Genomic DNA, 18463 nt, shown 5'->3' on the forward strand with positions numbered 1-18463 from the left:
GGGTGGAGCTGAAGAAAAGTAGGTGTGGCCTCCAACAAACATTTGAGCACCTGCACTTCAAATTCTACAAATTAAGCACTGCAGACACATAAGTGACGGGTGAGTGCTTCCATGGACTGAGGGCTTTTAAAGTTTTTGGAACGCTATCTGCATCTATAAAGACAAACATAAATCTTTCCTGAGCCTTGCTGTCCGTGACTAGCTGCATAACAAAACAGGGCAAGGAGACAATTTAGCAGTCTTGGAATAACTGGACAATGTTGTGACAGGAGAAGGCCCCTGTTTTCTTTCTTGCCACATACTCGGCATTCCTTACTTTGAGTAATTAACAAAATGGCACACAACCAAACCTGAATGGAATATATAGTGCAGCCTTCAGTCTTTCAGAAAACATGGCAAGACTCGTGGTCTACGAAAAATGTCAAAGCCAATAGGCTTTGATGTGCTAATGCTCAAAAGGCCTCTGACCTACTTTTCAATGGAACAATTCGTTGCGCACGATGCAAAGCAAAATGCAATGTGCTGCCCACCACAAACTTCTGTAATTTTTTTTTTTATGTCACATGTTGTAAATAGTCCATTTTTTAAATATAAGAAGTCAAACACGTTAGCTGCTAAAGTTCAAGGGCTTGATATTGGTGGCTTTTCGCAGTAAACATAAAAAATGTATTGCTTCATTTATTTTCACTCGTAATATTTTTCTGATTTACTTACACAGGGGAGAAAAAACACCAGCCATTTCCTCGAACACCACCATCTACTATACATCTTTTACGTTTATTAATACAACAAGGTATGTTCATATAATGCTTGTGTATTTACTCTTATGCCTTCTTCCTTGTGTTACTTGGTAAGTCTGTACTATGCATCCTTTAATGCACAAATTGTACTACACGCTGTACAAAACAAATGCTTTTTACAAACACTTCTACACACAAGCTCTTTACATGCTCTCTCTAAACACGCCCTCTACGCACACGCCCTCTACGCACACGCCCTCTACGCACACGCCCTCTACGCACACGCCCTCTACGCACATGCATGCCCTCTACACGCACGCATGCCCTCTACACGCACGCCCTCTACACGCACGCATGCCCTCTACACGCACTCATGCCCTCTACACGCACTCATGCCCTCTACACGCACTCATGCCCTCTACATGCACGCATGCCCTCTACATGCACGCATGCCCTCTACACGCACGCATGCCCTCTACACGCACGCATGCCCTCTACACGCACGCATGCCCTCTACACGCACGCATGCCCTCTACACGCATGCCCTCTACACGCACGCCCTCTACACGCACGCCCTCTACACGCACGCCCTCTACACGCACGCCCTCTACACGCACGCCCTCTACACGCACGCCCTCTACACGCACGCCCTCTACACACACACCCACCCCGCCCTCTACACACACACCCACCCCACCTTCTACACACACACACACCCCACCTTCTACACACACACCCACCCCACCTTCTACACACACACCCACCCCACCTTCTACACACACACACCCCACCTTCTACACACACACACCCCACCTTCTACACACATGCGCCCTCTACACACATGCGCCCTCTACACACATGCGCCCTCTACACACATGCGCCTTCTACACACACATGCCTTCTACACACACACACACACACACACGCCTTCTACACACACAGGCCTTCTACACACACAGACCCCCTCTACGTAACATGTTCTCTTTGCCACACGCTCTGTTTGCCACACGCTCTGTTTGCCACACGCTCTGTTTGCCACACGCTCTGTTTGCCACACGCTCTGTTTGCCACACGCAATTGCTAACACAGACACTTTATGACATGTACTTTAACTCATGCTCTGTTACACATGCTTTCCATAATACAGAGAGCTCAGCATTACGCTCTCTGCATTACGCTCTCTGCATTACGCTCTCTGCATTACGCTCTCTGCATTACGCTCTCTGCATTACGCTCTCTGCATTACGCTCTCTGCATTACACTCTCTGCATTACACTCTCTGCATTACACTCCATGCACCGTGCAAAGAGCAGCATACATACTGGACAAAGCAGTCCATGCACAATGGTAAATGGAGATAACAGCCAGGCACGACAGGACACAGGATAAGCCTAAAAAGTGAATGGAAAAAAAACACACATTAGAAGCAGAGTCAAAATGGCTTATCTCTAAGAAGCGAACAGCAGCATACATACTGGGCAAAGTAGTCCATGCATGATGGTGCAGTAAAACAAAGCCGGAGCATAGTGCTGGGAGCGTTGTGCACAGATTGTAATGCAAGGAGTGTAATGCAGACAGCATAGTGCACAAAGCCCAATGTAGATAACTTAATGAAGAGCCCAGTGTAAAGACTGCCAAGCATACTCTCTTTGCCACATACTCTCTTTGCCACATAGTCTCTTTGCCACACGCTCTCTGTGCCACACGCTCTCTGTGCCACACGCTCTCTGTGCCACACGCTCTCTGTGCCACACGCTCTCTGTGCCACACGCTCTCTGTGCCACACGCTCTCTGTGCCACACGCTCTCTGTGCCACACGCTCTCTTTGCCACACGCTCTCTTTGCCACACGCTCTCTTTGCCACACGCTCTCTTTGCCACACGCTCTCTTTGCCGTGCACTCTACGCATGTGCACTCTACGCATGTGCACTCTACGCATGTGCACTCTACGCATGTGCACTCTACGCATGCACTCTAAAAATGCAGTCTCAACAGATGCACTCTAAAAATGCAGTCTCAACAGATGCACTCTAAAAATGCAGTCTCAACAGATGCACTCTAAAAATGCAGTCTCAACAGATGCACTCTAAAAATGCAGTCTCAACAGATGCACTCTAAAAATGCAGTCTCAACAGATGCACTCTAAAAATGCAGTCTCAACAGATGCACTCTTACACACAATGTTTAATACAAACTTAACATACACTATAGTATATACTGTACTACATACTGTACTACATTATTCTTACAAACTTACTGTAATACACTTTTCATTCATACTTATGCATTATTATAAATACTCTTTGCAAAACACTTTTATATACTTGCATTCTTTATTAACATACACCTACTTTTTTTTATAAAAAATGTAAACTCATTCTTAATGCTTGTTTTTGTTTTCATTCTTTCCTAGGTTGCCAATTCTTTCTTTAATATCGGACATTGGTAATCTTTATGAAAAATCAAGGTAAAAGTCTCTGTATTGTTTTTTTGTTTATTTAGCCACTTGTAAGTATAGAAATCGCTTAACCAATATCAAGAGAGTACATATATATTAAAACTAAATATACATTTTATTATATATACTAGCAGCCCGCCCCAGCGTTGCTTGGGGCAGAAAGGGGCTGGGGGTAGCAATTTAAGCCTCTGTGTACCCCCCCAACATTGCCTACTCCGCATTCGTCCCGCCTCCCGCCTTCCGCCCCGACATTGGCTATACTGCCTCCCGCCTCCCGCCTTGAGCCCGCTGCCTGCTGCCCCGACATTGCGCATAGCGCCTCGCGCCTCCCGCCCTGGCTTTTGAACCCACCCCCCAGGTCCCGACTTACCTCCCCGCGCTGCCACTGCTCCTCCGCTTCTCATCGCTCCTCCGCTCCTCCCAGCGCTCATGTTCTCCCGTATTGCTGTTGTTGGTGAACTCTGCTTCTCCCCTCACGCAGACGCTCCTCATGTCCTCGCTCTTCCTGTTGGCTCGTGAACAACGCTACTCCCCTCACGCATACGTTGTGGCTGGCGCTACTTGCAAGGGACTACTTTATTTTTATTTGTAAATATTTTAAACAATGTTTTTTTTTTTTTTTTTGTAGCCTAAGTCCTTATGCTTGCCCTGAGGTTTTCTTAGATGTCTTGGGTGTTCAGATTGGTGGTGTAGTTTTCGAGTTTACCTGGCTCAAAGGTGCACGTTCTCTCTTCATAATAGTAGTATAGATATATTATAAAATATAAATAAGTAGAAAATATAGCTACTATAACAAGTTTCATTATATAAGCAATACATCAAAAGGTTACTACTTAAAAGGCCAAAAACGAACCATTAGCCTAATATAGACATTTCCCATTTACCTTTCATTTTAGTTCACTGCAAAACTACTGTAAATAACATATATATAATTTTCATTCCCTGGATTGACAATTGTTTTGTATTATCAAACGTTGCAAATTGTTTGGGAAAAAAAATCAAGGTAAAACTACCAGTTTCCTTCATTTAACAACCTGTAACTATAAAAAACAGAGTAGATATATATACAAAATAAATACCAAGTTTGATTATCTAAGCAATACCTCTAAGCTTACTACTTAAAAGCCCAAAAAAAACCATTAACAATATAAAATTTGCCTACTTACCTTTAAATTTAGTTGCCTGCTAAACAACTGTAAAATATATATATATATATATATATATATATATATATATATATATATATATATATATATATTGCGCTCTTCACCATCCCAGGGTCCCGGGAAAGAAATGACAGCACTCGGGGGTATCTTGCTCACACGGTAGTTTATTAACTACAAGTATGCCACAGACACGTTTCAGCACTAGGCCTTCGTCAGTGTGTTTACACATGAAACAAGCATTTACAATGCAAAGGTTTCGCCTTTGGAAAAGTTTGAGCTATTGGCATTGTAAATGACAAAATTTGTATTTATGTGTTGGTTTTGAAAACAGATAAATAAATGGCATTGTCTTTTACATTGCTAATAGCTCTAACTTTTCCAAAGGCGAAACCGTTGCATTGTAAATGCTTGTTTCTCATTTACTTCCAGTTTGATAAAAGATTCTTGTTAACTCGAGGATGTCAGTTGCGACCCAAGAAAACTAGTATGGAAGAACTAACATGGAGGAAGAAGTGTGCCCTAAATAAATTACAATTCTTTATATGCCCATAACAGATAATTGCTTCGAGGTATTTTCCACCAAGAGACTGCTCAATATTTCTACCATATTTTTCAGATGCTTCCCTACCAATAGTCCTAAAATGTGAAAGGTGTCTTTATATATGGCGAATTACCCTCCTTTTCACTTTTTAAAACCACCCTTGAAAAGAAAAAAAAACAGCTTCTTTGCAAACGCAGGCACCCACTACCTGTGCCCGAGCCTGTGCGTGCAGACTCTTCCTCCTCTCTTCTTAGGTGAATCTTCCGTCCAGTTTTCTTTTAACCCATACACATTTACGTCAACCCAAAATATCCATCACCATGTCGGTACAGTTTCAATGTTTATCCCCTACTGAGTATCTGACAGTGTAGCGTTACCCCTTTTCTCAGCTCCCTGCTTGCCTTACATGCCTACCCATCTCAGCATTTCTTCGGCTGGCACCATCATTAACCTTATTGTACACACTGTCATTCCACTCACTATGACATCTGAACGCCTTTTTAGCATGTAGGTATTGTATTCCTCCTGTCATACATACTGCAGGCCTGCTATTTCCTCAGCATCTCTGTATATCGCAACAAACGGGTGTATATCTGTTTGCCAAGTCAACCCTACCCAGATTATGCCCTGCTCTGAAACCAGGCTTTGAACAGCGCAACCTCAGCTACTTCGGGAGTCTAGGTAGAGCACAAAAAAGGAGGAATATTCCGGCCTCCCTCAGATATCCACAAACACTATCCTGTGTAATTACACTAAAAGTTAGGGATTTTCTCCAATGTGTAGCTTGTCAGCTTTTCAGTAACCAGAAAAGGGGCTCTTTCAAAGATGGTGTACTTTGAAAGGTTACATCTGGCTCTTTTAGACAGGCTCGAGCACGAAGACGGGATGGGCTCCGTAGACAGCAGGAAGCCCAGAGCAGGAACGTGCTTTCAGTTTCGGATTAACAGCAAGTGGTGGCAAATGTACAAAGCCTAGTTCTCAATATCAGCAAACTTGAAAAAGACAGGATTTGTGAAGGAGAAGAAAACGCAAAAACGCCCTTGAATCGGAGCAAGCATAAGACAGATAGAGCCGTCGACCAGGAGCCAGCCCGCCCGCACTCACCGGTTGTCTGAGGCGGCGGCGGCTCCTCTCCGCTGGGCTCTTCTGGGTGACGGTGGCAGGGCTCTCTCCTCGGGAGAGCCTCGCCGGAGGACGGTTCCTTCTTCTTCCCGGCAGGAGCGCGGGGTGGCCTCCCGTCCGCTTCCTGGTTTCTCCTCACTCCAGCAGCCAATCACCGCGCAGGTCACCCGGCGAGCCTCCCGCAGCCTGAACCAATGGCAGCGCGGCTCCCGGGTGACGTCAGCGGTGGTTCCCTCGGCTTCTCCACGGCCCCGGGCAAGCATAAGGCAGATAGAGCCGTCGACCAGGAGCCAGCCCGCCCGCACTCACCGGTTGTCTGAGGCGGCGGCGGCTCCTCTCCACTGGGCTCTTCTGGGTGACGGTGGCAGGGCTCTCTCCTCGGGAGAGCCTCGCCGGAGGACGGTTCCTTCTTCTTCCCGGCAGGAGCGCGGGGTGGCCTCCCGTCCGCTTCCTGGTTTCTCCTCACTCCAGCAGCCAATCACCGCGCAGGTCACCCGGCGAGCCTCCCGCAGCCTGAACCAATGGCAGCGCGGCTCCCGGGTGACGTCAGCGGTGGTTCCCTCGGCTTCTCCACGGCCCCGGGGCTGCGGCGGTGATTTTCACGGCCAAAACGGCTGTGCACAAAAAGCGCTCAGGGGGAAGCACAGCGCTTCGGACTGACTGCGGGAGGGGGCGGGAAAGGGGGAGGAGAGACGCAGAAGACGGCCGGAGCAGGAAGGTGAAAGCAGAACGTCGCGTGACGTCGCCAAAAAGGGGAGGGAACGGAAAAAACGTAACTCCGCCCTGGGAAAAAATCTCGGGAACGCCCCCGAATCTGGTCCGGCCTTGACGGACAGATCTCTGTTCCAATGGCTAGCCTCCATTTATGGAGCTAGCCAATGGGACAGGGGGGCGTATTCCATTCTCCTTACTGGAAATCAAGAGATTTCTCTGGAGGCGGAGCTAAGAGCTCCGCCCTCCAGCGAAACCTAAAAACCGGTACACTTAATATAGGTAATTTCGTACAAAGGTTACGCCTCTCAGTCGACATCAACAGAGGACTACAATCCTCTATATCTAGATCAAATGTATATCTATCCTTATTAAACCCTTGTTTTTAAACAACTAATCAAAAAATACAGCTAAACACCATTGATTTAAAATTCCATTGCAAAACATAACTTAAAAAAGGTAGCTTAGTATTTGCTTTATCTTCACATATAACCAAATAAATATTGATAAAAAATATAAAAAAATGTAGAATACTACGCCACAGGTAAAAATAATTAGACTTAAGACTTAAAATATTAGATTAGTTTAATTAAGAAATATTACCTGTATTACAATAAATATGATGCAAATACTGCCAGCAGATTATCATCAAGGCCATTACAAATTTTCAGCTAATTCAAGAGGAAACCAATGTTTGCCAAACAGTACTTTTGCAATTATACACAACTATTACAAAGTTGTAAATACATGGACTAAAGAAGATTTACATTACATTATGGACTTAGGTGATGCTTTATATACAGATATGCATTCTATTAATAAAGAACAACTTATGCACCCAGATGATTTACCAAATTTCATAGAACACAATAGCATTATCTATTCGCTTAAGCTTAAGGAACCTTCTTATGGGGACATATTACAACAATTTGACCCATCTTTTCCAAATTTGCAAACAGTATTACAAGCTGAACTTAATTTGAACTCGGGTGTTTTGATTTGCATGGATATGTATGTAATATCCATTTTCAAAAATAACGATTCATACTTTGTATTTGACTCACATAGTCGTGATAACACTGGAATGCCTCACCCAAATGGAACATGTATTACTATACAGTTCATATTTGAAAAACTTATAGAGTACATCACAAATCTAGCACATAGTCTAAAGAAACAAAATAGTAATTGCGTACCATATGAATTAACTCCAATACAACTAAGTACAATTAAAAAACATTCACTTAGAAGAGCAATAGCCATTAATGAACAAAATAGGAATTCAGTAGCACACAAAGCGCTTTATGTGTATTCTACTAAAGCATGTCCAAATTTTTTTACACAGGCATTTCAAACACGTATAGCAACGGCAAAAAATATCATTCGGGAAGCTAAATCTAAAGCAAATACAGTTTGTAATGTGAAACAGCCATTACCATCTTTAGATAATACTCCTAGTACTAGTATATATTGCAATACGCTTTTAACTCCAACACCTAAGAATATGGCTAACACTAACAAGAAGAACATAAGTACAACACAATATACTAGTACACCACAAGAGAGTACGTCTACTAACACATATGCAAGTATACTTAAGAAAACACTTCAGTGCAACACAGAAAGACAACATATTGATAGCACAAACATAAATGTACAACAACCGACAACATCAACAAGTACTTTACATACCAACACATATACAGGTAATTTTGATCATACATATAACCCGATTACTGAAAGTAATGATATAATAGTAGCAGAAAGTATAAACAATAGCACATTGTACAACAGGCAAACAGACACAAATAGTACTAACATAGATGCACATATTTTAGTACAAGCACAACAAAAAATGCATTTTGTAAATAACACACAAAAACAGCAAACAAATACACATATTGCAAATAGTATTCAATATGCACATTCTATACCAAATAGTATATTTGCTATTCTACAGAACTACTGTAAACCAGCATATACTTGGGATAGTGTAGATTTACATTGTATTATGAATCTCGGAGATGCTTTATACACAGAAATGCACTCTGATAATGAACAACATTGTATGCTACCCCAAAATTTACCAAATTACATCAATAGCAATGGCATAATATATTCAATTAAGTTAAAAAAATGCTTTATAGACGAGATGACAAAATCAGCACAAATTTTACATAGGAAATTTATATCAATATTAACTTCAACAATTACTTCACATACTGGGGTGTTAATCTGTATAGGTAGATATACAATTTCTGTATTTAAAACTATACATGCATACTTTATATTTGATTCACATAGCCAAAATGAAAAAGCAATACCTCATCCTAATGGAACATGTATTGCTATACCAATTGACTCTATTAATCTAATTATGGAATACATCGTACAGTTAGCTGATACAGAAAACATAACAAATCCAATAAGTATAACTTTACAATTAACTACAGTTAAAATAAAGACAATTAGCAAAATATCGCTACAAATAACACAACGAAACCATAGAGAGGGAAAACTTAAGTCTAGAAAAAACATATATGTCCATACAACACCGATATCTCTAAATGCATTGCCACATATTTCATCAACAAACTTACAAGTAGAAAATACAATTATAAACACACAAAGTAGCAATAGTCAAGCCAAAGGACTGCATTTAACAACACACAGCAATTTGGCTTCACAAATAGCTATTAGCAATACTGATATAATAACAAACACATTCACACCTGATGCTGAATCATAAAGTCAAAGAAGTACAATACAAGTTCTAGTAAATATCAGTAATAGAAAAAGAAAACATACACAAAACAGAGGAAATGCACTGGATAATACTAGAAATATTACAGTTCAAACAACAAATTACATAATTAATATCTTTCATGCAGAAATAAAATATGGCCCTGAGTACACTTGCACTATTTGCAATCAACTATGGCATAAGCAAAGTCTACAAAAAACACATAATATTAGTAAGCGGCTAAAATTCATAGAATGTAACATTAGCAAATACACAACAGATGAGATATGCCAAACATGCTACACTTATATTTGTAAGGACAAAATACCACCATGTTCAGTTTATAATGGGAATACATTTCCAGATATCCCAGCAGCCTTACACTTGCATAACTTAGAAGAAAGATTAGTATCACCAAGAATACCTTTTTTACAAATTAGAACCTTACCACGTGGATTTCAAAAGTCTCTAAGAGGTGCAGTAGTAAATGTACCTGCAGATGTTATGACAACTGTAACTGTTTTACCAAGGCAAATAAATGACAACATGACAATTCGAATAAAATTAAAAAGAAAATTAAGTTATAAATCTTATACACATTTTGAAAATGTTAGACCAAACAAAGTAAAACGTGCAGCTTTATATTTGGCGACTACTAGCAGTATGTTTCAAGAATATGGAATAACTGCTAACCCTGATTGGGATTACACACCACAAAATATAGACCCTTGTAATGAGACTTCAGATACAAATAATACATCAGATTCTTCAGACAACATTGCAGCAGGGAATTTAGATACTATGTTAGATAATGAAACAATTACTACTGAAACAAATAATATTTTAAGTTTAGCACCTGCAGAATATAACACACCAAGAGGCTTGTATGAAGACAAAGATTCAGAATATTTAGCTTTCCCAACTATATTTTGCGGGAAACGAAGGCCAACTAATAAAGAAAGGCATGTACCAATACATTACAGTACAATTTGTCAATTAGAAGTAAGAAGTAATGATCTAAGAGTAGCAAAGTCTATAAGTAATCTTTTCTTTAAATTAAAAGCATTGCACATTAAACAAATACAGAGCAACATCTTTATCTCTCTTAGAAAATACTTTAATAATGGGAACATAATAACTGCAAAAGACATAAAAGATAAATTAGACACCATTTTACAATATAATGAAGGGTACAAAATACTTAAAAAAATACGTAGTTCACCACCATATTGGGAGCAATGCAAAAAAGACCTATTTGCTATGATTAGACAATTAGGATTACCAACTTTTTTTTAACGTTATCAGCTGCAGAAACTAAATGGTATCACTTAATTAACATTTTATTGAGAATAGAAAAAAGACCAGAATGCACAAAAGAAGAATTTGAAAATATGTCATGGGAAACAAAATGCAAATTAATACAGCAAAATCCCATTACATGTGCAAGACATTTTGACTTCCAAGTTAGGAAATTATTTAATTGCATTTTATTGCATGAAAGTAATCCAATTGGCAAGATTATTGATTACTTTTATAGAGTGGAATTCCAACAACGTGGATCACCACATATACATGCTATAATATGGATAGAAAATGCTCCACTATATGAAAGTTCTGATGTCAATGAAGTCACTACTTTTATAAATAAGTATGTTACATGTGCAAAATCGCAAGATCCAGCTATAGAGTCTTTAATACCCCTACAAAGACACGGCCATACAAAAAACTGCCGTATCAAACATAAAAGAACATGCAAATATCATTATCCAAGATATCCAATGCCTGAAACTTTTATACTTGAACCAATAGAACTAGACAAAACAGATAAAGAACTCTTACAACAAATTGAAGTACTACATTTAACTATGAACACCCAAGAATTCCCAAATTATACTTTTGATCAATTTTTAGGTTCAATGCAACTAGATTTAAAACAATATACTTTATGTATACAATCTATTATACAAAAAAATACTATTTTTCTAAAAAGGGCACCAGCTGAATGCTTTATTAATAACTACAATCCTATTATTTTGCAAGCATGGCAAGCAAATATAGATATCCAATATATCTTAGATGCATATGCATGTGCTGTATATGTTGTTTCATATATTAGTAAATCACAGCGAGGAATGAGCAAATTAATTGCTCAAGCTGCGAAAGAAGTACATCACAATCCAAGTATTAAAGAACAACTTAAGCATATAGGTAACACATTTTTAAACTGTACAGAAATAAGTGCACAAGAAGCAGCCTATCTTATACTTCAAATTCCTTTAAGGAAAAGTTCAAGATCTTTTGTATTTATTAATACAAATCCTACAGAAAAGCGTATGTACTTATTAAAAGACATAGAAACAATAAATTTGTTACCAGATGAATCTTGTAAAATACATTATGATAATATTATTGTAAAGTACAGCAAACGCCCTGAATCATTAGAAACATGTACATTAGCTGACTATGCATCTATATATAATGAAAAGAAGAAATGTAATAAAAAACAAGAAACCGGGCATGACAATTTCCTTACTGAAAATAACTTTCATAGCTCAGATGAAGAAGAACTTGAGATTAATTTACAAGATCAAACAGACTATATAAAAAGAAAAAAGCACAGAGTAATTAGCTACTGCAGATTTAACCCCAAAAATGACTCTGAAAATTACTATAGAGAATTGTTAATGCTTTATTACCCATGGCGACAAGAAAATCAAATAATTAATAATAAGACAAATTATTATGAGCAATATCTACAAGTTAAAAACACAGTTGACTCTAATCATAATAAGTATAATAAGCATATTAAACCAATAACAACTAATAGCAATGAAAACGGTATATTAGATCCATTCCTTATACCAATAGATGTAGAAACAGATGACAACATAGCCTCTGAAGTCCAAGATAATGAACAGCCATTATATGACCTATCATTTGATTTAGGCATTAGAAGTACAACTATAGAAGAAGCACTAACAAATAATATAATGCCAGATGAACAATATAACAGCATGATGCAAAATCTTACAGCAGAACAACTTAACTTTATATATCATCACTTGCATTGGGTGAAAACAAAAGAAATACCTTGCTACACATTTTGTACAGGCGGAGCAGGAGTAGGCAAAAGCTTCCTTATTACAGCACTTTACCAAACATTAATACGTTACTACAATACAAAAGCAGGAGAAAATCCAGATAACATATATGTATTACTTACAGCTCCAACAGGCAAAGCAGCACATAACATTCATGGCAAGACTCTACATAGTACCTTTAAAATACCTGTTTAACAAACACTAACTTATAAACAGCTAACTCATGAGAATAGGAGTACACTACAGAGTCAGCTAATGCATCTTAAATTGCTAATAATTGATGAAATTTCAATGGTTGGGGCTAATGTATTCAATTTCATACATAATAGATTACAAGAAATAAAAATGTCTAATCTCCCTTTTGGCGGAATATCCATTTTAGCAATTGGAGATTTTTACCAATTAAAACCAGTATTTGACACATACATATTTCAAAATCCAAACCATTCATACAAGCCAGTAAGTACCAATTTATGGCAGACACATTTTAAGTTATTTGAGTTAACAAAAATAATGAGACAACTAAATGACTTGCCATTTGCTGAACTACTAAACAGATTAAGAGAAGGGAAACAAACTAATGAAGACATAATACAGATACAAACACGAGAATTAGAACCACCCAAAAACATTATAAAAACTATTCCTTATATTATGGGAACTAACAATGAGGTTAATAATATTAATAGTGCAGTTTTATTGGAACATATGACACAATACCCAGTTTACACAGCAACAGCGATAGATACAGTTGCATCAGACCTAAGTGAAGTAGTCAAACAAAAAATACTAGTACAATTACCCACAGACACAACAAAAACAATGGGCTTGCCATTCATATTACATATTGCACTACAATTAAGATATGATTTAACTAGCAATATAAATGTTAATGATGGATTAACAAATGGTGCAACAGGTATAGTGGAATTTGTAGAAGCTATTAATAACTACCCACATGTAATATGGATTAATTTTGATAAAGAAACTGTTGGCAAATTAACAAGGCAAGAAAATAGACACATATATCACAGTAACATTAAGTCGCATTGGACACCAATTCATGCTATAACACGGCATTTTCAATTTACACAGAAATATATAACAATTATACGCAAGCAATTCCCATTGCGACAACCATCAGCACGTACTATACATAGGACACAAGGAGAAACTATTGAACCCCTTTACATCCACTTTAACAATAGCAAAGTACATCATTTGCATTATGTAGCTTTAAGCAGAGCTAAATCTTTAGACAACATATATATTAAAAACTTTCGGCCAGACAAAATAGTTGTACATCCAAAAGTAGATGAAGAAATGACACGCTTGCGGACAAACATGCAATTGCAAATATCAGTACCACAATTAGAAAAGTATAGCCAACAGTGTAATATTATTGTGCATAACATAAGGTCCTTGCAAAAAAATTACACTGCTATTAAAGCTGACCAAAATATCATGCATAGTGATATTATATGCCTCACTGAAATAAACACAACTAGAAAAGCAGATACCAATAATTTCTTGATGGAACAATATCATCTGCTCATATTTGATAAATTTAACAATCAGCAAACCAAACATGGAATAGCCATTTATTACAGAAAAAGTATTTTCTTACTGCCAATATATGAAACACAACACGAAATTGACATTTTATATTTTACTCTGCATCTTAATGATTGTGACTACTTATTTGTTATACCATACAAGCCACCACATGTGCGTCTACAGACACTATTACAAGTGTTAACTTCAATAATAAACTTTTATCCAGATTATAAATATGTAATCATGGGAGACTTCAACATAGATTTAACACAAGTGTCACAAAATGCAACATTACTATTAGAATATATGATAGAACAATTTCAATGTCAACAAAAAATACAAGAATACACAACAGACTACAATTCAACACTAGATCATATCTATAGTAATGTAGATTTAATGCACTATGGTATAATAGAATCATATTATAGTGATCACAAAGCATTATGGATAGCAGTTTAATATGCAAAAAAGTATCCTTTAACATATGCTTTTCTTCCAGGTAATTACAAAAGGGAAAAAATGTATAAACAGAATGTGTACTAACATTTACTCTCATTTCAGATGATTTCCATACAAGAACTTAAGCAAGCACAACAGGAAGAAAGCAAACTATATCAAAAATATATCCGTGCTAACATAGTGAAATGTTCGTCAAAAACGAACTATAAGAACGCAAAACAAGAAAGTAAAGTATTATATCATCTTGCTTTAGCTGATCAAAGTGCTTCAATTAAAGGGACTTGCTATAATGAAGAATTGTACCAACAAACAAAAGAAGGACATGCAATTATTATTCGCAATTTTTTAACAAAAAACAATGTAGTAATCCTAACAAAGCAAACCAAGATCTCCAGAATAGCACCCTTAACTATTCCTCTGGAAATTAAGCAAGAGGCAGAATATATATTACAACCGCCTGCTCCACCAATTTCGCCGATAAAAACTGTAAAAGAAGCAAATTTACGCACATTAATGAGTATATCTGGAACTATATCGGAGGTACGTTCATTACTAAGTAAACCTATTTTCACACACACTATCACACAACCCTCTCGCACACACCCACCCACTCACACACACTCCTACATTCTTTTACCACCACACTCTTTCACCCCTACACTCTTTCACCCCCCACTCTTTCACCCCCCACTCTTTCACCCCCCACTCTTTCACCCCCACACGCTCTTTCACCCCCACACGCTCTTTCACCCCCACACGCTCTTTCACCCCCACACGCTCTTTCACCCCCACACGCTCTTTCACCCCCACACGCTCTTTCACCCCCACACGCTCTTTCACCCCCACACGCTCTTTCCCCCCCACTCGCTCTTTCACCCCCACTCGCTCTTTCACCCCCACTCGCTCTTTCACCCCCACTCGCTCTTTCACCCCCACTCGCTCTTTCACCCCCACTCGCTCTTTCACCCTCACACACTCTATTGCTCACACTCTATCACTCACTCTCACTCTTTCACTCACTCTCACTCTTTCACTCACTCTCACTCTTTCACACACTCTCACTCTTTCACACACTCTCACTCTTTCACACACTCTCACTCTTTCACACACTCTCACTCTTTCACACACTCTCACTCTTTCACACACTCTCACTCTTTCACACACTCTCACTCTTTCACACACTCTCACTCTTTCACACACTCTCACTCTTTCACACACTCACTCTTTCACACACTCACTCTTTCACACACTCACTCTTTCACACACTCACTCTTTCACACACTCACTCTTTCACACACTCACTCTTTCACACACTCTCACTCTTTCACACACTCTCACTCTTTCACACACTCTCACTCTTTCACACACTCTCACTCTTTCACACACTCTCACTCTTTCACACACACTCTTTCACACACACTCTTTCACACACACTCTTTCACACACACTCTTTCACACACACTCTTTCACACACACTCTTTCACACACACTCTTTCAAACTCGCTCTTTCACACTCGCTATTTCACCCACACTCTTTCACGTCCACAATCTTTTGTGCCCACACTGTTTAACACCCACACTCTGCTATTTCTAAATTTCATATTTTAATTACTTACAAAAACACACTCTCAACAATACACCATCTAAAAAATACAAAAACCATGATATAAATATTTTTCTTTATCTTACAGGTAGAAGAAACAAAAACTATCTTTATCGCAGGGCAAGAAACGAAACTGAAATCAATAACCGTTCACGATACAACAGACTCTATAAAAATAACACTTTGGAGAGATGCAGCAGACTTTGCAGTTAAAATTGGATCATACATTAAAATGACTCACCTAACTGTGCAGGAATTCAATAGCCAGAAGATATTAAATACAACGCGGAATACACAATTTCAAGTAAGTACAAGTACAAATCAATATTTATAACTCACTCTTCTAGTCAGTCTCTACCACTTACTCTATTAATCACTTTCTACTAGTCTACACACACTCTACTAATAACTCTATCTACTACTCACTATCTACAACTTAACTACTCATTCAAATACTCACTACTACAATACTAACTAATACTCAACTACTCTACTACTACTCCACTACTTACTCTTTACTACTTACTGTTTGCTACTAAGATTTTACTACTTGTACTTTACAAACACTTTACAACTCGCACTTTAATACTCACTCTTTACTACTCAATCTTTACTACTCGCAGATTCCAACTCAAACTTTAGAAGTCACACTTTCATACTCACACTTTACTGCTCACACTGTACTACTCACACTTTAATATTCCCTCTAAAACTCATTATACTACTCCCTCTAGTACTCTACTATGTACTTAACAAATCTCTAGTAATACTACTCACAATTTGAGTCAAACTCTACTACTTATTCTATTAAGTTTCTACTGCTCTCTACTCACACTCTACTAATAACTCAACTATCTGCTACTCACTATTTACAACTCTAAATTTATACTACTCGTTCTACTACTCCCTACTACTGTACTCACTAATACTCACTATAACTCACTGCACTACTTACTGTTTACTACTCACTCTTTACTACACACTAATAAGTACTACAGCCCTAAAACTCGCAGTTTTAATACTCACTCTCTGAAGATCTCTACTACTCCCTCTACAACTTACAAAATTCCCCAACTCACTCTATTACTCACTCTACTAATAACTCAACTCCTCTACTACGTGCTCTCTAATAACTCTACTATGCACTCTCTAACAAAAAAACTATTAAACTACATCTATAAAATATATATACTTTTTAAAAAGGTTTTGTTAGGTCATATGTAAACAGTATATTTGGTAAAATATGTTTAGTCTCATCTATGCTATCTAAATCACCTTCTCTAGTTATTAACGTGTTTTAACTCTGCATATAACAATCATTTTTCCCTTTAGCTCAAAGAAGAAAAATATTTTTTAGGAAAATTTCTCAAGTAACACTTTTCTTTTTCCTTCACAGAAAATAGAACCACCAAAAGAAAAAAATTACTATAACAATACATGGACTGGAAACTGCAAATCAAGAACTAAGTACTATAACAGTACAAATTGAAAATGCAGAACATTTGCAATCTGTTGAAATAAATAATTCAGTACTAATGGACTACTTAAAAATCCCAGCAGATATTGACGACTTTGCAGAAGCTCTCATTGAATACCTGCCAACAACAGTTAATGTCCTATTCCAAAATGGATACATCATTCAAATCCTTGAAGATTAAACAATTGTACACTACGCAACTTTCACAAAGAAAAATGTAAAATATATTTGCTTTAATAAAAGATTTAAAACTTAAACTTATTGTTTGTTACATATTTTCATTACTGTTTATAAACGACATGAATATATATTCCTCTACTTTTTTATATATATATATATATATAAAAATGACTGCTCTCATGCGTTGAGTACCTAGTATTCTCATTCACAAAATGTCAGACTTATTGCATTGCAAATGCAATACATCTACCTGTTGCCAGTTAAAAACAACGCCTGTTTTACATTACCTAACCTCCAGTAAAGTGCTCAACAATTGTCTGATTTATTTTGCTTACAGCTACCTACCAATTGCTTTTTACAAATAAATATTTGCTACTTGCACTTTACTACTCACTCTCTTATACTCTCTACTACTCCCTCTAGTACTTAGTCTACCACTCTATAATACTCCCTACTCACTCTACTAATCACTTTCGACTACTTACTCTAAAAATCACTATCTGCTACTCTGTACTTACTCTACTAATAAATATCTACTATCTAATACTAACTAATTACAAAATTCATAATGCTAATTCTCATGCTACTACTCTGCTACTATA

The 18463-nt window shown here is 37.8% G+C and overlaps 1 protein-coding gene across 1 annotated transcript; it reads left to right on the top strand.

Moving 5' to 3' along the window:
• The first annotated feature begins 3176 nt into the window (after nucleotides 1-3176).
• Nucleotides 3177-17826, top strand: LOC144826206 (uncharacterized). The gene is made up of 4 exons (XM_078684590.1): nucleotides 3177-3207; nucleotides 14704-15141; nucleotides 16293-16508; nucleotides 17601-17826. The coding sequence occupies exons 2-4, from the start codon at nucleotides 14704-14706 to the stop codon at nucleotides 17691-17693; spliced, it is 747 nt and encodes a 248-aa protein (XP_078540716.1). The 5' UTR covers nucleotides 3177-3207; the 3' UTR covers nucleotides 17694-17826.
• Nucleotides 17827-18463: the final 637 nt, after the last annotated feature.

This window comes from Lissotriton helveticus, chromosome 3_2 (assembly GCF_964261635.1).
Source record: "Lissotriton helveticus chromosome 3_2, aLisHel1.1, whole genome shotgun sequence".
Taxonomy (NCBI): domain Eukaryota; kingdom Metazoa; phylum Chordata; class Amphibia; order Caudata; family Salamandridae; genus Lissotriton; species Lissotriton helveticus.